General features: G+C 37.1%; 1 protein-coding gene across 4 annotated transcripts in view; it reads left to right on the top strand.

Moving 5' to 3' along the window:
* Positions 1-22,965, top strand: part of SESN1 (sestrin 1) — a 112,566-nt gene that overhangs the window by 49,406 nt on the left and 40,195 nt on the right. Inside the window, exon 1 of one of the 4 annotated variants that reach the window (XM_086876745.1) lies at positions 8,808-8,893. The exons of 2 other annotated variants lie outside the window; for them this stretch is intronic. Coding sequence is in view for 1 of the 2 variants with exons in the window: in XM_086876741.1 (XP_086732867.1) it covers positions 16,534-16,560 (27 nt within the window). In the remaining variant the exon portion in view is untranslated. Of the gene's footprint in view, positions 1-8,807; positions 8,894-16,484; positions 16,561-22,965 lie in introns of those variants that run through there. One more of the 4 variants, XM_086876741.1, reaches the window with a different exon arrangement.

The raw sequence follows: 22,965 nt of genomic DNA, 5'->3' as shown, positions 1-22,965 counted from the left end.
AGGTCATTTTTATTGATAAGATGTCACATTGAGAAATGAGTACCTGAGGTCTTTAAACTTCTTCAAGTTAGGAAAAAAACACATTTTTTCACACAGATGATGTGAAATTTATTTACCTCAGTCCAAAAGTACTTTATGTTAAAACCAAAGTAGTGAGGAAGCTTTGAAGGCTGGTAAGGTGGGTGAAGGATTTAACCTGAGTAGTGGTAATCTGGTTAATGAGGTGAGTTGAACAAGAATTTTGGTGGAAACTGAAATATGCCAAAATAATTTTTCCAATCATAACATCAAGTATTTATCTTCTCTTTCTTTTTAGAACACTTCTAAATAGGTTGACTTCAGAAAATTAGGATGAAATACATGTTTATATCTCTTTTTTAAAGTTCAGCTTCTGGGATCCTTTTTTGAAGAGGGGAAAAGAATGTATTGTGCTACAGAAATAAGACACAATTTTTTTTTGTACCACAAGAGGAAAGCGTTTTTTCTTTATTCAGATAAAACTTATTATGATATTAAACACATCTGTTTAATTAGATTGTTGTGGTAGGATTTGGGGGGTTTTTTCCTTGATTTTTTTTCTAAAAATTCTACTTTTGAATTGCAGTATTTATTGTCTCACCAGTAGTATTTTGGGCACTTACTGTCACATTTGGAGGGAACTGCTTTACTGAGGGTACTTACCATCACATGATCTAAAAATTACAGATTAAAATTAAACCAGCAGGTACTTCATTAAAAGTGTTATGTACCACAGACATTATCCTGAAAAAAATCACAACTGCCTATTATTCCTGGGAGCAGCCCTAAATTGCCAGAATGGCTGCTCCTGTGTGGTAGATACATGTGCTTGCAGGGTTGAGGTCCCTTTGCCCGTTGGTCTGTCCAGAATAATCTTGAAACTTTGATGCAGGACTCTGTTTCAAAACTCTCTTAGTACTTGCATGTGTTATGAACTATCATGTATCTCCTCTTACAGGTTTCAGGTTTACTGGGGTTTCAGTGGCCGTAAGTGTGATCACTGTGCCAAGCGGACACTCACATTTGTCTCTTAATCTGAGAAGTTACACTGTGAGTAGAGAGATGCAGGAAGCAAGTTTTGGATGGGCCATATGGGGCCTGGAAGCACAGTGTCCATTTTTTGGTGGCGGTGTACCTTTCAGCAGGGCCTGAGAGGTTAAATGTAATGTCATATGAATGCAGCTGCAGTATTTTCAGGACTAAATTGGCTCAGTGTGGGCTACCAGGTGTGCCAGTTACCACAGCAGTAAATAGATATTCCTCACTTGTATGTGTTTCACAGAATTCCACATGGACTGAACTTCAGCTGGTGCACCTGCTCCAGGAAGATGTAATGAATTTGAAGGAACACTTGGGGGAGACTTCATGTCTCATATTTTGTTGCCAGTTTTTGATTTTTTTGAAGTGACATCAATATGAATTGAGATTATTACTCTAAAACTCTTGAAAAATGAAACTTTTGTCCTTCTTGTCTCATGCTATTTCTGTTTGCAGAATTGTAATATGAAAACTTCTTGAGATGGGACATATTTTTAGGTTTTTTTTTTTTGTTTGTTTGTTTTTTTGTTGGTGATGATACCTTGCTAGTTTTCATTAGAAATAATGTAGCTGTAACTGACTTAAAGCAGTGCTGATTGACACAGTTATAGGAAAGGAAGAAGAAAAGCATACAGAAGAAGAAGTTTGTGATCGTAGGTAAATCAGCACTGTATATATTAAGAATGCTTACCACTATAGTCAGGTTTCATGTCTATTTCTATTTTATGATTGTCACTATTTCAGTTTTGTAAGGCATTTATCTTCAATTGAAACTTCCCTAATATTACCTCTGTATTGTTCATGAAGCCTTGGCATCAATATGGCTTTTAAAAACACAGAATTGAAAAAAGGAGACAGGGCACTAACTGCAAAGAGTCACCTCTTCTGAACACAGGAGGTGTACATTCCCACATATTAAAAAAAACCTGAAAACAAAAACAACAACAGAAAAAAATCCCCTAGCCAACTACAATGTTGTTTTAATAATTGAGAGAATTGGGGTCAAAAAGCTGAGGTTTGTGAAGGAGATCAGTCCTGAGAATGTATGATGGTGTCTTCTGTTGCTGGCCATGGCATAGACTTACCCTGATCTAAACAGAAAATACTAGTATAGGTACTAAGTGAAAATAATAGTCATTATCAATCTATTTTCTTTTTTGGAAGGAACTAGCAAGGGATCTATATGAAAAACTTTAAGGTAAGTGAAATTATTATAAAACTTCAGTGAATAACTCTTAACTTTAATTTTGAGCTTACCAGCGAAGAATTTTAAACTAGCACATGGCACCTAACCACTTTTCTAAGAACAGATTCAACAAGAGTACATTCTATTTGGGAGGAGAGGGCTGATATTTAATGTTTTAGGATTTTTAGTTCCTGCTAAACAAAATTAACTAATAAACATGTTAAAGCTACCTCTGGAATAAAATATTTTTTCCTCTGAACTGTATTATCTTAAGTAAAATAATGTGTTGTGTGGTAGTGTTGCTATTTGCCTTTTTTTTTTCTTTATTCCAAGCAGAGTAAAACTACTGCATTGTCAAGGCTAAAATCTATTTAAATACTGTTAATTGTCCACTATTATAAAGAGAGATAGTGGAAAACAGAATTCTTTGGCAGCCCTCACTTGCTAGAAGAAACTTTATTATTTGCTGTGTGGCTGTGGTGCACAGGAGTCACTGATGCATGCTCAAAGGGACCCTGCATGGTAAAACTTGCTGGCTGCATTTTAACTTTTATCCTGCTGTATGGCAAGGCCTCATCCAGTGGGAAAGGTGCTCTAATAAATTCAACCCTGGCTGTAGCAATGACCCAATAGACTGCTTGTGTCCCCAGGGATTTACTACCAGGGTCTAATGCCTCAGAACATTTTATTTTTAGTGAAAGAAGGGGGCTGGAGCTTGTGGCCTCTTAGATGTAAACACTCTTCAAATTGTTTTAACTCCCTATATATTTAACACACCATATGTGTGCAACTGAAAGAGTTAGCTTGTATCTTGGAGGTATGTTCAGGTGTAATGCTCTGTTGCTTCTTTCACTTCGTTACTTACTGTTTCTTACTGTTTCTTACAGCCTTGTACAGGGGAATGGTAGTTCAGCCACTTGGGATACAATTAGGTCATGATTGTGGCAGAGCTTACTCTGCAGTATTTTCATTGACAAGTTTGTCTCTGCTTTATCATTGATATGTCATTCACAATAACAGTAAAAGAGATGAGGTTCTGCAACAGAAGGTAATATAGGAAAAGGTAACCCTAACAAGAAAATGTTCTCCCTACAGTAGAAAGAAAACTTAAAAATTGAATGTTGAAATTATCTGGGTAGACTCAACTCCTGGTAGTTGCTAGCATCAGAATGCTTTCTTTTCAAACCTACTATTTTTATAGTACAGCTGCTGGGTTTTTCTTTGCTTTATTGGGTTTTGGGAGTTTGTTTATTTGTTTGTTTTAAATGGAATAAGATACCTTCAGATTTCTGCACTTACAGCTACCAACATGGGGCTTCTTCTGTCCTGTATTATAATTATTTGTCAAGACAAAGGTTCTGGTTTTCACTAAGTCACTGAAAGACAAATTATGCAGTCTAAAGACAGGAGCTGAGTTCAGGAAGCTTGTGTTTATGATCCAGCTCAGAGCTTCAAAACTCGGGATCCTTCTAACCCTAACTTCTAACCCTGAAATCAGTGAGCATCTAGGCAGAACCTCATCAGATGTTCAGCCATGCTTAAGGGTGTTTCAGGTTTGGAAGTGGGCAGTAGTTCCACGCCTGTGCTCAAGTAAACTCACTCTGGATCCAGAGATTAAATGTTTCCTTCTATCCCCTCTCAGGACTTTCAGAACATGGTGTTCTTGGAGCATGTTTACTGAAGACCTATCAGATGGGCTTTGCACAAAACAAACCAGAGCTACCCCTCCCACTCTCGAGTAATAGCTTAGTGGTTAGAGCATTCCCAAAGAATGAGGACTCTGGGTTCAGCACCTTTTCTCCCTGAGGTGGTTCAAAGTCATGCCCTTTACATGCCTGGGCTCCCAAGATGAGAAAATTGAACTAGCTTTTGCTCTCATTTCCAGGCCTGTGAACAACTTAAGAATTACATGTAAAAGCAGGCCTAATGCAGTTGGAAGTGCTGGCTGTGTTGCCATCATTAACAACAGCTTGACTTTATTTAGAGAGGAGGTGAAATCACCTTGGGCCCATTAATGACTTGGATTTGGCCTCTGTCTTGTTTAAGTGATCTCACTGCTGAGGTGAAAGCACCAGTCTCTCGGCTTGAGGTTGTGGTCATGAATAGATGCAGTTGCCTTTTTGTGGTGGGCAGAAAGCTCTAGCACGGTGAGAGAGAAGATTGATAAGGCACTCCTGTCTTCGGTGCTTCCTGTTGGTTAACTTAGGTGACTTCCAACTTGACCTACAGCTTTTGTGAATGCTAGTTAAGATGCATTACCCTCCTCAATTTCTGTATAACTGTAGAAAAGATAACTTTTGTATTCCTGGGTAATAGAGTGAAGTGTGATCTTTGCTAAGAGATTCAGACTCTTGAAGAAACGTTGTCTTCAACATCATTGGACTTGTCTACACAGTATTTGTTGTATTTGTAAATTTGACCTTCCACTAAGGTGGTACTTCCTTGAAATAATGTTTAGAGGCTTCTACACTAGATAACTAAACTGCCTTTGTTATGTTCCTGTGGTGAGAATGCACGTGAAACTTCCAGCTCACAAGCATCTGAAAATGCAGTTGAAAGTGGAGATGTTTTGTCATTTGTTTCTTGCACATGTTTATAGTGCATAGTCTGTCCTAATGCAAAAAGGCAATTATCCCCACATGTTGGTAAGCATCCCTTTCTTCAGTGAGGATCCTTTCTTAAGGATTGAGAACTTTTCTATTCCTTTCTAGATCTCCAGACTTCTTCTAATTTATCCTCTCATACTTAAGGACACTGTGGGTTTGTTCTTCCTTTATAACTGATTGGTGCTAGAAGCTCTTGGTGGAAGTTTGAACCAAAACTGTGTCTCTGAATATTTTTTATTAAATAAAAAGAACAGTTCTTTAAAATATCAACAGGTGTTTGTGTAAGACTTCATAGAACAGTTTGTCACCTAGAAAGGAAATAATTGGTCTCTAGTGGATTTGCAATTTGCTTTCAAAATCCAAGTGCAGTGGGATGTGAGTAACCTGTAGTACTGCAACTAAGTGGCTGAAATAGGGTTACAGATCCAGTAGGACAGTCTGGAGGAAGAGCAAAACAGTGTCAACAAGTATTGTACACTGGGTTGAGTTTAATAGAGGGTGAAGCTAAAAGTCTTCCTGAAGACTGTATATTCTTGTTGCTATTTAAGTTTTCCCATGTCAAGCCTTTTCATTTGACTGTACTATGCAGGAACTAGATCATTAGCATTAAAAGAACCTGAAGTTCTTCCAAGTTTATATTCAGGCCAAATGAAGTAAGCTTCAAGCAAACATGCAACTAGATGACATAATAGCATATATTAACTGTGCAGAAGCCTTTTTATTTCCCCATCTCTTAATTATATCAAACAATAGGAGATGAAATACATGTCTCTTTAGTGACACTATGTTTCAACTCTGTTTAATAGACCTTTTTTCAAATATAGATATGTGTGCCATTGAACCTTGCTCATAGTGAATGGCCATGGGCATTGTGAAATGCTAGAGGTTTCATGAACAGTACCATGAAAATCTGCAACCTGAAGAGCACCTGAGTGTTTCTCTGTGGTTGAACTCACAGGGTATGTGCTGACACTTCCCTTCACACTCAGGTCTTCTGATTTTAGGGTAACTTCCCATTATTGCACGTGAACTAAATTACAATTAACTTTGGAGTAGTTCATCTGTAAAAACTGGCTTGTCTGACTTGCTGTGTAAAATGCATCAAATGGGGAGCATGCTGTCAGTTGCTGTGGCTGAAGTGACAAGATTTAACTCACAAGATGGTGGTAAATTGATTGTTTGCAGTTGTGTGAACTTTTTATCCTAACAGCTCTCATTAATGTTTACTTTTCCTTCTGTGTTAAAGCATGCCTGCATGCTAAAACATATGTTCCAGCATCTTCAAAACTTAAAGGATTTTGGAAAGGAAGGAAATGTAGCAAATGCCAAACATCAAGTAGTGCTGTAGACAATTATTGGTTTAATCTATTGGCAGTAGATTAAAGAAGGTGGCTGATGATGGCCAGTTCTTCCCTGTTTTCCCACAAGACTGGGAAAGTCTTACCTTCCCCAAGTGACATGAATTAGTTATACGATACCTGGGGTGACTGTTTAGTGACCTCCTAGTTGTAAAAGCTTTTATGAACATCAGAAGCCTAGAGTTATAAATATGGAACTTCAAAATAGTCCCGGGTTTTTTTTTGTTTGGTTCGTTGTTTTTTCTGGAATAGCTAGCATAAAACCAAAGGCTGGCCCATTGTCAGGTTAGCAGACTTCCTTTTTGGCGATTCCTTCCCTCTTCTGTGAAGTTTTAATCTTCAAAATATCAATTAGAGAAACAAGCAACAAAACCAAAGGAAAACAAAAAACCCGTAGTTTTCCTTTTAACATTGTTATCAATGCCCTTGAAAGGAGGGAGTCAGCCTTTTTATTGTAGACCATTACACTTTCGGTGTGGAACCAGGGAAAGTAGCAGTTTGTTCAAACTGGAAGCTGGTAAGGCTGTGCTTGTGTAATGGTCTGCTTGATTTCTCCCTGCTGGAAATCTGGGAATGTCCCCAGCCTAAATGGTGGACATTTATTAATTTAATCTACTCCACAGTTACTTCCGTCTTGTGGACCCCTTATGCATTACTAGACCCAGTTGGTTTGGAAAGGGGTGATTTATAGAGCCTTTAGTGAGTATAGTTAGATCTGTACCTAGACCAGAGTTCAGGAATAGCATTGAACTAAGTTTACATTGTCCAAGTGCTGGTTTGTGAGTTTTACTTTTTACCTTTTAGAAGAACTGCTCTATAAGCTGACAGGGAAAATAACTGCTGAACTCTGGCATTAGACTTTCATGGAATGAGGACATGGTCCAAGCTCAAATAATACCACTTCTTCTTGTGATTTATTTTCTTCCTTCTTACGAGTAGAAGATTTTGAGATGTGATTTTTCAGCAGATGACAGTCTAGCAGGTTGCACCTCTGGCTCAAGATATCAGTCTCTTGGAGGATGGAGGCTTTTAGGCTCACTGCTTCAGGTGAGTTTGGAGCCAGGCAGAGCCTTGTGCAGCAGTACTGGGAGCAGTGCTCAGAGCTGAGCAGGGGTTGTAATGCATGCTGCTTGCTTGCTTCTCTGGAGACAAGAGATGAAGTCTAGTTATGGTTTCTGGAGTGGGAAAGAGAAGTACAGGTTGGTGAGGGAGAGCAACAGTAGCTTGTGATGTTAGGAAGACATTTCTGACACTTGTTCAATTTTATCTCCCCTTCACTGTTACGGTCTGGGAAAGGAAAATTCTGTGATCCATGAAGGTGCTGAGAACATAAAGCTTTGAGAGTATCTTCATAGTGAAGCAGTATTTTTCAGTAAGAGCTTTGTGGGAGTGTTTATATGGGGCAGTAGAGAGAGGTATTAGGAGAAAGCATAGCTAGTAGTAACACAATAAATAATACTTTGGAATTTATGCACTTCTGGCTGATTGTTTAGTGTTCTTGTCCTTGAAAAGTGCCCTGTGAAATATGAAGATTTCTGTAGAAAAAAAGTTTTAGAAACATTTTTGCCTATTTTAACCTTTTACCAAATGGTAGGGAGATAAAAGTTCATTCAGCATTAGATTGTTGAGACAACCAAGTACTGAATCATAATCCTAATGCCTGTTTTGTGCCAACTGCCAAATAAAATCGTGTTATTGGAATGAAGTGCCTATATCCTGCTAAGGCAAGAATACTTGGCTGCTAGCAGCCAGTCACTTCACGAAACTCTTCAGCCAGGGATTGTAAAGAATGAGCGGAACTTGCAAATATTAGATTGGCAGAATTTAAAAATGAAAGCATCATGAATGTTAAAATTCATTAAATAAATATCTTTAGTCCCAGGCTAAGATTTTTGACTCTAGTGGTTTTGTGTTAATTCTCTGTGTCCATGTTAATTAAATGTGCAGGATATTATTGTTGTAGCTTTTTTTACACTTACTCTGCACAATCAGACTCATGGATGTTTTCCCTAATAATTTTCTTTGAGGTATACTAGCTCTTGTCTCTGAACTTCACATTCCATTTTCTCAGCTGTCTGGGCACAGATCATATTCATGTCTGATGACTCGATGATTACCTTAGTTAGTGTATCCTAAACTGAACTCCTTTCAGCTTTTCCCTTCCCTGTTCTATCATCATCATCTCATTGCTCTCGTGTCCTACTTTGCCATCATCTTACTATTTTCCTACAGTGTCACATGATGCCAATTTTCACATTGCGTCATGGCATCAAAAACTTGTTTTTAAAGATGTTCATTTCCACTGGTGCTTACTACATAAAGGTATTGATTTCTGTATTGACTGTACAGACAGGATCTGCCCAACTTTGTGTTCCCATAAGGCACTTACCTTGCTGGGGCTGTATCAATAACAGCCCTTCCAGATTGCACATTCTTGCATCATGCAGCATGCGGGCTGCAGGAACGCACCCCACTGACGCACGATAGCATAACAGAAGAAGGTACTGCTAAGGGAGGACATGGGGGTGGGGAGGTGAGGAAATAAAGCAAAAGGAGCAACTGTTTAAAATCCCAAATGAAAGAAAAACTGTCAGCCTGGGGGAGGTCACAATTTAGTGTTGCAGCTCCTTGACAGAGTCCGACAATTTAGGATTATCTGCATGAATCTAAGATACTGCTGAAAGCAGGTGAGTGAAGTAGAAACTTTCTGCTTTGTTTGGGGTTTTGTTTTGTTACTTTGACATGTTCTTTTTATGTTGGTTGTGGAGAGGCTTTTTGCACAATTTTTCTAGTCCTTACTGGTAAACCAAAAGAAAACTCCTTGACTTAACTGTGTATTGTGTTACCATTAAAATAATACTCAAAATGTCTACTTTAGGTCTGTCTGAATACAGAAAGCTACAATTCCTGTCCTGAAATTCTCCTTAAAGGTGCTAAGTGTCTCTAATAGCCTTAAAACTTACTTAAATATTAAAATCTTCTTTAAAATGAAATTTATGAAATAATAGAAACTATGCAGACAGTTCTCAAATAATTTTTATTTCTTCCTAAGAGATTAATGCTGGGATTGTGGTTATTTTGTTATTTGGTCATTGTATTTGCTAAGTTTTACATTCAGTCTATAAACTTGTGAGGTTTAAATTCTGCTAATCAAAAGATACTGTAGTTAGCCTTTAAGATCAAATCTTAACTTCTGAAGCCTTTGCCAACTTGGTGTCACATTCACATTCATGTGTCCTGCTGTTGAAAGGCACTTTCAACAAGTTGTCTTATTGCAAGGAGGGGACAGAAATATAATCGAGACTTTGATCTCTCAAGAACTTGGCACCAGGAGTGTTCTCTCTGACTCCTTACTAAGAATTCTTCCTCTGGCATTTTTTCCCCAGAATGTACCACTTTCTGCTTCAGCAATATTGAAATGGGCTTAACAGTTACAGGAATGGCCTGGGAGATGAGTTCTGTTCCTGGCCTTGCCACTCTCTGATTTGCTGTGTGATCTTGGATGAGTTACAGCCCCATTTCAGTTTGCTTGTCTGTAAAATGTAAATAATGTTCATGGAACTTCCCCATACTTTTAGTTATGTGAGAAACTGATAGGATGAAGTTATAGAATTATATTTAGTTGAAGTTTAAATACTTCCTGCTAACCTTTATATACCATTGCACTTTAGAAAACATCTATAGCATGACATAATAATGTGAAGAAAATTATCCATGGATAGAGTATGGTGGAAATTATTTAAGAGATGTTATAATTTCTTGTGAGGCTTTGAAAAGGCAACTTACAATGCTGCTATTGGTAATTTCATTTTATTGCCATTTCACTTCACTTTTCATTTACTTTAATTCAGAAGTGGCTAAACATGTTCAAACTTTCAAAGAAACTGAATTTAAAGTGAGGGAGAGAAACAGTAATAGGGAAAGAACCATGTTACAGTCTTTACATCTACATGTGCTAGCATTCTCCTTCCTTAGAATCCTAGAACATTTCAGTTTGGGGGAAGGGTAGATGGTATATAGTCTTATCAGGATGCTAAACTTTGTTTTGCTGGCATTTAAAATGTAGCTAGCTTTGAGAAGTGAGGAAGCTGTTTAGCAGAACACAGCAGTGCTGCACAGTGTGTCAGGAGACAAAGAACAACACAGTGAAAGTATAAATGAAAGCAGCATTTGGCCACACTGGAATCGGACCAGTCAAGAATGGTGTTTATAACCAAAGGAAAAAACCACCAAAACCCATGGCTTGTCTCAGTATGTTTACCAGTCTTTTTAGCTTAAAAACAGTAATGGGCTTTATTGAAACCATTCCCTTAAAATGGTGAGCTTTAGAGTCAGGCTGGATTGGCATACAATTATTAGCACAAACTCAGCACAGTTACAAGTAAGGCTTTGGTATATTTGAGTTGCATATCATATTATTTCTGCCATATTACAAGTTGTATTGCAAAGTGGAGCTAGGCAGGAGGACAAAAGGTGGAGAACACCATCATCTTGAAACCAGCTATGGCTGCAAAGTAGACCTTGTAAAAGCTGTAAAATTGAGCTATGGTTATGCCATATCTTTTCTGGAAGGCAAATACAAAATAATAGTAGATTTCTGCAGCTGTTTGCAGAAGTAGCAGTGTTCAGTTTGAGAAAGGTTTGTCGTCCCTAGGTCATGTTTTCACTTATAGAAATGTTGTCTCTTATGAAATTCACATTTACTTAATGTAGGGTGCCAGGCTGATCACTGCGGCTGTTTAAAATAGAAAAGCAGATGGAACAAATAGGAAGATTTACCACACAGCTTGATCTCTTCCCCTGAAGCAGCCATTCATCATCAGCGCTGCCGAGACAAACTACAGAACGAGTTTCCCTGCTTCGCTGTGATTGGGCTCACAGAGGTGGCAGAGCTGCACAACAGCCTCGGGATTGGCTGGGCAGGAACACACCTCTGGAATCTGTTTATTTCCCAAAAATAAGATACAATCTTTTACATTTCGCCTAGAGATCTTTTATCTTGCATTTAATACCCAAATTAACTAGAACAAACAGAGTTAACCTCTTTGGAACAGATGTAGTACTTTAGATGGGTGGAATGAATTCAAGCTTTTGGGGTTTTATTTGGTGATGTCTTTGTTTTTTCCTCATTTTCTCCTGAGAAAATTATGCCTGTGCAAGTTGTCTAGATCTGTTTTTTGCATTTTTCTGGGTGACTATATATGATATTTGAGAACCTTTCTTGCATCTTAACTAGAGCAAAAAGTTGTTTTCACATTTTATAATGTATTGACTTCAACTTATATTAAAGACAGTTATTCTTTTAAAACTGTTTTTATGTCTGCTCAGTAAAATGTTTACACTTGCAGTACTGTCTTTCATTATTTTTGTAAATATCAAGTTGTTATTTCTGATCATGTTTTAGTGAGCTATGGCTTCTTTTTTACTATGTTAATAAATTTAAATAGATCTGGAATTTTCTTGGGATTATTTTTAAGTTAAGGACATAAACTATTTTGATACCCTGTATAAATAACTCCAGACCACAACTGAATGAGAGATTTGATCATCTGCAGTGAATGTTCCAGCTGAGTAAGTATCTGGCATAACTGAATACATCAGAACTCATTAACCTACTTCCTCTCTCTCTCTCCAAAAAAAAAAAAAAAATATGTTGAAAATTATATGGAGAACACATATGACTTTTGTTGTGGTTCAGATGGGATGCATACAGAAGTAGAAGGCTGTGAAAGGCTAGTTTGTGAAGCAGGAACTTGTAGTTGTTATCAAGTAACAAGGATTTGGACAAGCACCAAACACAGGAATATTGACTGTAGGAGTTACTGCCTTCAGAAGAGGCAAAGGTACAGAGGAGAATGAGAATAGAAATGGTTGAGAGGAAAGATTAAAGGCAAGAGAGGCTGACTAAAGCTCTTAAAACCTAAGTTCAGGTTTTTTTCTCCTCCCTGAATAATTGGTTTTGTTTGTGTTATATATAAATATGGATAAAGGCAGCAGTTAGTAATACTTAAATTGCCAATCAGCTTTTGAAAAAGCATTTATTTTCCTGATCTATACAGAATTAACTGTTGAGATTTTTTAAAAGACTAGTTGTGATAACTTACTGGCGTTGCTATATATTAAACATTACCTTCTTAAATCTTTCAGTGATAGTTTTATAAGCTTTCACATTATCTTATTAAAATTCCTTGCTCTTTGGAGCAAAGTGAGGAGGAAATAACATGTGTGCTTATGGAGGAATTACCAGCAAAAGATACTTTAAATTCCCTGATACACAAATCTCTTTAATTGTTTAAAATTTTAACGTGGAAAAGTGACTGAAAAAAGTCTTCCTCAGAAGCTTAAAAAAAATAAAAGTATGGAATTCAACATCTACAAATGGAGGGGTGGGATGGTAATGCTATTGTTGGTTTCCAATCTTTTTTGTTAGTTATCAACTTGATAACAAGCAAAAGTAACTTTTTCTCGAAAGAAAACTTTCTTCCTGTTGAATAGGAATGAGAGAGCTAGCAGCCTCCTTTTATGCTCACTCTCTAGGTGTTAATTGGAATATTTTAAAATTAGGGTAATTAAGGGAGCTGTGTGAAGGAGGGAATCTTGTTCAGTGCTGCAGAGATCTCTGAAGACTTTCTTTAAGAAAGGACTTCTCTGGCTGCTTCCCTTTTGTGAGCTGTAGGAAGTCCTGAAAATAACCTTTTATATCTGTGCCTTAGGGCTGATACAACAGTTTAGGGTTTCTTTGGCTTACCAGCATTATGTTTGCATATCCTGAGACTTAGTGAGATTGAAGGATGAACCTATGCTTTCAGATCTAAATTTGAAATGGAGTTTCATTATTACATTCTTATAGTCTTCTGTATTGCATGTGAAAATGTTGAACTGTGCTCTCCCCTTCACATTGTTATCTAAAATGTTATCACATGTTATATTAAATGACAGTCTCTTAACCTCCTTAAAATATTTGCTGATACTAAGTTGGTTAGTAAAATGGGAAGCTGGTAGCAGAGAGCTTCAAAAAGTGGGATTGGATAGCAGATGATATTCAGACTGACTGCAAGATGTGTAAGGGGAAGCAAATTCTCATTTTACAGGCTGTGCTCTATGTATTTGCTATTCAGAAAACAATGAAATTACAATAGATGTCTGTTCATGTTAGAAAATTCTAATTCCTATTAGAGAATGGGAACAGTATTTTGCTGTTTCCACCTTACATGAAAGAATAAAAGGCTTTCAATGACCTTGTTGGGTGGTAGTTTGCAAGCAAAATGAGATTACTTCCTTTTTTATTATTTTTCTTAAATAAGGCACAGCTAACCTTTGAAACTTTGTTCCTGGAGGCTACTGTGTCTCCCATTGGCTTATACTGGTTCAGACAACTGTACAGAAACTGGGAGAAGCTGGGAGCAAGTGGAAGGTTGTTAAAATGTGCTGTCCAACTCTGGCACTCTCTGAGTGGCAGTTTGCTAGAGGCAGGCGAGGAGTGCCTCAACAAGGCAAGTGGGCTGGGAGATATCCACCTTACCCAGTGTTCTGGGCCTCTGGTACTGCTTGCTGTTGTTAGAACTAACCAAGGGGATGACTGTGCCTTTGTCCCAAAAACAGGAGTATCCCTCCCTCAAAAACACAGTGAGCCATGCTGTTGGGAGAAGATTGCACTTGCAAGTAGAAAGAAGGCAGCCAAGTGGCAAAGATGTAAATGAGACAGTGAAGCACCTGTTTCACAGGCTGCACATTGCTGAAGGTGTCCCAAGGAGGGTTAGTGGCCACATGCCTTTTCTTAGTCCTCTGCTCAACATACATGAAATGAGAAGTGCACAACAAAAAGCAAATGCTACAGTGGCTGGGATAGCTGTGGCTGTTCAGGAGAACCATTTTCTCCAATGTTTTGAGTCCTCCTGGTGTGTGGAGGATTATAAATAAAAAGAGGAAGGGTGAAGTAAAAAATGTCAAAATTATATTTTAAGGAGTTGCTAGGAGATTTGGCGTCTGTTCCCCTCTCAAACTCAAGAAGTCTGGACCAATGAATATGTTACTCAAGTAACATTTTACAATTCTTGGACAAATCAGTAAAGTAAGAATTTAGTTTTAGCAATTTAGAAACCGTGGGTGATAGGTATCTAGAGATCCTGATAGGAAAGAGTTTAGTGTTGGTGTGTTTGTTGTTTATTCAGAGAGCCTGTCACTTCACAGTGACCTAAACAGTGTCACATCTCTGGTTTTAACAACTAAACTGTCTAATTTTTGTCTTTTCAATTTCTAAAGTAGTCCTGGATTTTGTCACTAGTTTTTTCCAATATTAAAAGAAGCACAAGGCTTAGCATTGTGAAAGGAGTCCTTGGATGGCAAAAGACTCAAACCCCAAGACTGTGATTGAAAACATAGTGGGGACTTTGGAAGCATAGTGTTACTTATTTTGCAGGTGAGTGTTTCTAGATTATGAATTAAATGCCCATGGGGTAACAAGTGTGTTCAAGGACATTCCCAACTGTTCTTTTCCCCCATAGGTGTAAAAAGAACACATTGAGCTTGCTGTTTCTAATTTAAAAGATAAATTAAAAGTTAGAAAAAAATATTACACAAAGTAGTCTTCCTCTTCCTGGAAGAAGGGTTAGAGAGGAATATGGATTCCTATTAAATGAATTTCATGATATTTTGCATACTGCTGTAAGGCACCAATGTGCTGGTAATGGCAAAAGAGGATCCTACACATTGCATTACTGAAAGTCTGTGTAGAAACTGTCTAACATCATTGTGAGAGCCAAGTCAATATGGAATTAACTTAGCATGAGATTTACAGTTTCAGGTGCTCATACACCCTTCCAATAATAACAAAAAATTCCCAAGAAATGCACTTCTTGAGTTTGCTCATGTATGTTAGTTGCAAGGAAAACAGGAATTACTTAATTTTTATTTACTGTAGATTAAGAAAATTCTTATAGGTTTTTTATTTTAATGTAGATAAAGATGATATAATGGTGGAGTGGTTTGGTTTTGAAGCTGCTGAGTCTGCAGCTGGGGAAGTTCTGTTCCTCAGACTGATCTGCTGATCCATTCTTGGCTCCTAGCAACTCCCAAAACAGTAAGACTTAGAGAAATAGGCTGTAGGTTTTCTGTTTACTGCCCTTAGGCTTTTCAGCCTGTAGGATTCATGTACTACAGATCTGTTTAATTTTTCATTTAAGATTCTTACATTTACACATTTTTATAACCTGGTCAATACATATGTGACTAAAATGTGTCACAAATTGACAACTTTGGCTACTGTAGCATCTCATCACACTTACTTTATTAAAAGTAATGGAAATGGCCTATTAGGTAATACTGTACCCAGGCAAAGCCAAGTAAATGTTTAACAAGAGTTACAGTGGTTTTTAGGAATGTGTTTGTGTTCCTTTTAAATGGCCTCTTTCTAATCTGCTTTAAAACAAGTGTTTATATAGGTATATACATATATATATATACACATATATATATACATACATATATATGTGTGTGTGCATATATATATATATATATATATATATATATGAGGCCTTGCTCTTGTCTTTACATTTGTCTTATTATTTTTTTATATCTTAATCTTGGAAAAACTAACATGGAAAGTTACTGAGAATAAAACAAAATAAATTTCTCTTTTGAGTGAAAGAGATGAGCTTTTGTTAGTGGTGTTTCTTCTTATCACCTCAGGTTAGTGAAGGGGAAAGATGGAGTGATAGAAAAGACAGAAGGCAACCTCATTCAGGACAGCACCAATCTATTGCTTAGTGAAACTGAAAAGGAAGTTGCTGCGATTGAGATGCAACTCAACAACAAGAACAGCAGATGGGGGATGGCAAGTGCAGATGTTTGGCTAGGAAAATGCAGAAGCTCAGAGAAGAACTGATTAATTCCTTGCGCTGAGAGGATGCAGGAGTTTATAAATAATAAAGATAAATTTAAGAGAAGAAATTTCAAAATCCCCCATGTGTAAGTTTCTTCTTTTAAATCTTAAATGAAAAGGTGAAGTTTTTTTAAAAAAATTGCATTTCTTTTAGATGATAAAGGTCAAAATTTTATTCTTGAATGCTGGAAAATGTTTAACTTCAATTATGCTTACTTGTCCAGGATCTTTCATCATGCAGCCCAGGGAATAGGCAGAGCACAAACTTTTAATGAATTCTGGAATTTACTTACATGCTTCCTGGAGGAAGTAGGAACATCTCTCTTGTGTTGGAAAAAAAAAAAAAATTAAGTCTGTAGTGACTTCAGTGTTACTGTGAACTTTGTACTGATTTCAAAGCTCAACCAAAGTAATAGCCCCATCAGCTGGTGCTGATTGTTTCTCACAATGAAGAATCTTAATCTTGAAATGAAGGTAAAAGCATTCATTTGTTCAGACTAGTTTTTGGAACAGCATGTGCACACCTCTGAGAAGGTGAGGCCTGACAGAAGAGGCATGGCATTTCAGTAGCATGGTGCAGTGTTTGTAGATGTGTGCATAGGTATGGGTTTGTGTGCATATACAGCTGGTGGTAACCTCTGGTGTTATATGGCAATTGTTCATAATACTGTGGACAGTCTAACTGGGGGGAATGAGCAGGGGGCAGTAATTCCTGATTACACCAGCAGTCTGTACAGTGCTGTGACTAAATGTGCATTAACAGTGATTGCTTTGACAGGAGAATCTTCAGCATTAGAAACCTGTCTTGTTGGCTGTTAGAAATACATCTCCTTTACTGTGGGGAATTGCACTTCTGTGATATCCTTTTTATCTTGTGTTTCTTGCTTAAGTAAATTATAAGCCTGCTGTGATAAATGGCTGAGCAGGAAACACCTTGGTACCCTCAGTGCTTTAAAATAAGAGGTGAAAGAATTCTTTGCCAAAAGGAAGCTGATAAATAATTGCTGTCCACACAGAGGGATTGGACTGAGTTATATCATTCTGCTTCAAATGGAAACTAAGGCAAAAATTGCCTTGAACAGTTTGTTCAATCATTGAATAGCTCTAGATATTGCAGATTAAACCCCCTCTTCTCTCTCAAGTCTTTACTTCTGAAGACAGGTGTCTTCAGACACCTTCTATTGAATAACTGAAGGAAAAGAATGAAATGCCACAAAATAAATGTCCTTAAGAGTGACTAATCTAATGTTTGAAGCAGTAAATCAGAGCTGGGTAAGACACTGAATATGGTTTGGTTTGGGAGGAAGAAGTGCATGGGTCAATAGTTTTGGTTTGTTGGTTTATACATCAAGTAGATTATGGAAATCACTCTGCATCAAGATGAGTTTCAGTACTTTTGCACTTTCTAGAGCTTTTTTTTCTGTTTCATAATGTTGCTGCTCAGAAATATTTGTCCATCTCAAATTTCCATACTACAAAATATTGTCCATTTTTTCCACAGCTATAAACCGTAGCAATAGAAGTGCTTTTATCTTGTCATTACTATGACTTCATTTGAGAGTTTTATGGTGACACCCTACCCATATATCTTTCTAAACTAGTATTGGTTTGTATTACTGAGACATTACCATGTGTAAAACCTGCATAGATATGCCCTGACTTTTCCTTGGAAAGTTACAACCTTTTCTTTGAGAGAGTTATCCATTTTTTTTTCAGCAGATCTTTTGATATTTGACAGGAGCACTTGAACTACACAAGAGGTATTTTCTTTTTCCCCATGGCTACCACTCAGATTTGTCAAGGCTATAAGTGTTAAAAAGAAGGATTAACCTTTGTGCAATTACGAGCCTCTGAAAACTTTGCAGCAGTTGCAGGTATTGCTTAGGAGTTGAAGGAAGCTGTCAAATAAGTAGTGAGAGTGGAGCTGTAAGGGTAAAACTGGGCTCTGTCCTCAAATCTGCAGTCTAGTCATGTAAGCATGGTAGATTTTCCCTTTCCTTGTAGTTGTTGTGGAGGTGGGAGAGGAATACAACAGTTGGACTGTGGATGTAAGTGTTGCCATTCACTGGAATTTCTGGACTCTTTACAGTCTGCTGAGTGTAAAGGAACTTCTGCTTGTGTGTAAAGTTATCCCTGTAGCTTGGGGCACCACCAGCAGCAGCATTATGCCACAGTGCCGAAGTTTGCAGACTTGAAGCTTAGTGGGAGTTTATGCATGTGCTGTTTGTGTTCAAAATCATTCATGCAACCTGAATTCTTCTCCCAGGCATTGATATTCTTTTCAATTGCATAGAAAATGCAATCCTCACCACAGTCGCTGTCCAGTTAAATTCTGAGAATATAAACTCAGATTTCAGTCAAAGACAAATTTACCACTTTCCCGTGTCTAACTTTATATCATCTAAACTTTTTGATATAGGATATTCTGTGAATCAGGGACTACCAAGAGTTGAAAAAGGGAAGTTCCTGTGTTTGTGCACATTGTCTCAGATCTCTGGTGGAGCTCTGTTTCATTGTTGTAGTCTATTTATGCTTTCCTCCAGGTTCTGGAAATGCTGAAACTGCAGAAAAGCAAGTGTGGTTCTGAGCAACTGTACATCAAGTTCTATTTTGATCACTTTCATCAGCTTTATCCTACAGTGAAAGCTCTGTACTGTACCTCTTCATCATGGGGGGAGGAGGGGGAATTTAATTTATAATTAAGCCCTATTCTAATATCTTCTTTACATATGCAAATCATAAAAATAAAGATGTTAAACATTTCCTAGGGCTTTCGGAGCCTTATAAATCAATAAATGGTTGACTGAATAGTTTTGTACCAGTAATTAAAATACAAGCCTACTAGTGCTGTTTCTTTGCCCATGGATTCAGGGCATGGAAAAAAAGATAGAAAATGTTACTTTGCTTCCCAGAATAACATTATCACAACATTAACTTGATGTCAAGTAGAAAATTCAAACCTGATTCTGGAGGACTGAGTATTTAATCTCCCAGAAATTTTTCTACTGGTTGCTTAAGGTAATTTGACTAAGAAACAACTATATACTGTTGGTATTGGTAAAAAATAAACCTATACCCTGTGTGTTTTGCCAAGTTCAGAGTTGTTTTTCCTAGGTAGGTGCACATGTTCTTAGCTTTCATGTGGAAATGAAGTATTGACTGAAACAGACAACTCCTGATTTTGCTGGTTCAGCTGAACAAATGCTTTCCTTTAATACATGTACAGCCTAGCTCAGTAAGGAGGTACTGCTGCTAATGTGTCCTTTGGGTAATAAATAAGAAAGAATTTCAGATTTCATTTCTGGCTTAAAAACAAATAAAAATGTTTACAACATCCAATTGGAGCTCAATAAATATGAACTAATGTTAAATATCTACATTAAATGCAGTTCTCCAAATTAGAGAATTCTTCTGTTTTAATGTAATGGGCTGTACTGACATTTAGGCTTTTGCTTTAGTTATTACTGTATTGTTCTTCTCTATAGGAAGTACTGTTTATAAGACATATTAAATTTAATTCCAGTGTTATGAACATTTAAAATCATATTTTTAGGTGTTTTGATAATCTTAGAAGTTTTAAAAGATCACAGTATTAACTGGCCAGATGTTTAAGCAGCTCTAAAGTACCCAACATTGCAAAGAGGAGCCAAACCTACCTTACAGTGCTGAAAAAAAATCCCCCATCTCCTAAACAAACACTTTGTCTCAGTACACTTTGTGGAGCATTTTATCTTGCAGAATGTTCCCCGTGTTTGTTAGATGGCTCAGCTCCAGAAGAGCTTTAACATAGTCAGCCTGCCCTTTTCTTGTATGCTTTGCTGATGATGTTTTCCTGCTCTTCATTATTTAGGTCGGTAATGAGTGGTATATTATAATTACTTCTTCCCTGTATATCCCTGATACATTTATATTTCTTCCTATATCTCAATTCTAATATGTTCTGTTGTTTCCATATCATGTAGAGCAAGGTTTTATCTTTCTGTCCCAGTAACTTTAATTTCACTCAGGCAGAAATAGGACTTCAGGACTGAGCTGCTCTAGGACTGTTTTTTAAAGGGCACCTTTCCATATCACCCTCTATTCCATGGGAGCCTGGACGTATTATTCAGTCAACTATTCATTGATTCATAATGATCTGGAAGTCCTAGGAAATATTTAACATACTTATTTATCTAATATACTGATCTGAAGATATAGAGTATGTGTGTATTTGGTATTTCTTTTAACTTATTCTGACATATCTTCCAAAACAGCAAAAGTGTCTTAAGGTTCTCCTGTTCTGAGTAAATATCTTGTTTTGGCTCCTCTGGAGTCCTGTATGTGTTGGTACATAATAAATTTTTATGATTATTAAATTTTTAAGAATGCTTTCTACATTCATGTCTTAATTAAAAAAAAAACCAAAACCAACCTAATTATATTTAACTTAGGTTCTGTTTTCCAACCACTTTATAATTTACTCTGACATACAAAATTTCATTATTACAATTTATTTGGGACAACAATGTGATGGAAATACTGAGACCTTAAGCCTGGCACTTGTAAATTATAAACATGTCAAATATGCTGTTTTTCTGTCACAGAAAAGATCCTGCCTGAACTGGCAATATTAAATTTTCTTTAGCAGACAGGTAGCATGAATTAATTACATTGCTGAAGTCTTCTGCTGAGCATCCAGTAGCAGCCTTGACAGTATTTTGGAATGAGACTTGATGCATTGCTGGCCAAAGGGAGAATTTGTTCTAGCAATGGTTGTTAGGATGGACTGGAGGTTAAATTGTTATGACAGTTACCACACTTGGAAACATAATCTTTTATTGATTTTTTTTTTTTCCTGGTTGTTACTGTAGGGAAGGGAAAGATTCCTTTGGAACAACTTGTACAGTAATAAAATGTAAACAAAGACTGTATGTGATGTACAGGGTGGGTTTAGACATAGATTAATCAGTACAGCAATAACAATAAAATGCTTGCTTTTTGTCATGTCCCTGACTTTGGAACTGCTTTGTCAGGCAAGTCTGAGCCTATGGAGGGCCAGAAGAGAGCCTGGGGTAGTATTAACTTGAAACATGCCAGGCAGCCCAGGCTATGGGAGCAGATGAGTTTTATTTCTCTTTGAACATATTTCAAGCTCAGAGTCTTTTCAAGAGGCAACTCACCATTCCTTCCCTGATGGATAGCAGTCATCTTCCTTCTGATATGTTGATTTTTCTCCTTGCATCTTTCCTTTCCTTAGGGCTCTTTGAGTTTTCCACTTACCAAGTCTTAAAGCTCCTTTCTTACTTTGTGGAATTTAAGGAGTTATTTTTATATGGCTGTTGCCTTTGAAGTACCTGAAAGAGTATTCTTTCTGCCTGTCTTTGCATCGGGTCACTTTTGTATTCAGTCCCTTCTGCTGCAAAATGCACAGACTAAGAATCATCTCATAGAAGCTGAAAGAAGTTTTCAAATTTCTAGGCCAGGTTAGAGAATTGTGATAATCTGATTCAGTCTTGTGTATGTAGGTCATAGAGTTCTGTTTCTCTCCCAGAAGCTGAATATAAGTTTCTGAAAGGTATCTAAATTTACTTAAAAATTGAAGCAATTATGTCCATTTCCTGTAGTAAGAGCTTTCAGAGTAATCCTTGTGCTAGGAAGCGATACCTCTGTAAGACACATTTGTGTAATGTCAGCTTGTATTAATTGTGGTTTTCTGTGAGTTGATTTATGAATCTGAAAAAAATCTTAATTTTTTTTCACCAATCTTTTTTTTCTTCTTAGACATCTTAATGAGTCTTGAAGGTGTATATATAAAAATATGTATGTGTATATACAAAAATATCAAGTCATCTCACAACTTTTGTTACTTTGCCTATAGTGAGGTTTTTAAGGTGTGTACTGAGAGGTTCCTTTTCTTTACCAAATCAACAGGAGCCTTAAAAATCCTTTCAGTATTTTCAAGTAAATTCTGCCACCAGGGAAGTCAGTCATAAACAATCAGATTGTCATATTGTATGCAGGAAAGGAGGTTGTTTGTTTTACATGATATTTCTACTTTTTATATGTTTTAGCTCAAATTAGCCTTCTAGGCAGCTGAACCACAGTAACAAATACACAGTGGAACCCAAGCTGCAGTTCCCAATGTTCTTTCTGGAGGCAGTGCTTTCCAAATGACTTTTCCAAGTGTGCATGTTGATTATTTTCTTTGTCCTTATGTGTGGGATAGCTAAATTAAAACATGTTTTCACAGAATAGGGAAGGTAGAGTGGGTGCTGAAGAGAGCCATTAGGTCTGTTGAGATGCCCCAGGGAAGAAACAATCCTATCTAGGCTGTGTTAGAGAAGTTTATCTGACTGTTTTAAAGACTACCAGCACCATGTGCCTGCCCTTGTTCAAACCTATTACCTGTTGGAGAAGGCAAGCTAGAAAGCTTTCAGGATCTGTCCTCAAAATGCATGTCAATCTGAATTTTGCCTTTTACCCCACTGCATATTATTGTCTATGCACTTAAAAACTGCTCTGCCAATTTTCCTCCCCTCCCCCCCTTTTTTTTTAGGAATTGAAATTCAGCTGGCTGAACTGGTTCCTTTTTTGTTTCCTTCTTTAAATGAAAGCATTGTTTCTTGTTTCTCTAGTTTTTGGTACTTTGCCCATCCTCCATAAAATCTTGAAAACAACACTAGCCATTTCAGTCAATTCTGTAAATATTTAAGGTGAAATGTGAGTAATTTTTTAATTGGTTAAGCTTCTTTACTTCTCTCTAGGCTTTGTCTTCTGTGTTGATGTTGAGCTTTGAGGATTAAAAATGAAAATTCAGATGGTTTTGTATGAGTTATGTTGCCTTTTTGTTATTTTCCATTCACTTATTATCTCAACACTGAATTTCAAAATTTTTGGTTT

Source organism: Cyanistes caeruleus, chromosome 2 (genome assembly GCF_971803275.1).
Source record: "Cyanistes caeruleus chromosome 2, bCyaCae1.hap1.1, whole genome shotgun sequence".
NCBI lineage: Eukaryota > Metazoa > Chordata > Aves > Passeriformes > Paridae > Cyanistes > Cyanistes caeruleus.
The sequence above is the reverse complement of the archived record's forward strand: the minus strand, read 5'-3'. Positions and strand labels throughout refer to the sequence as shown.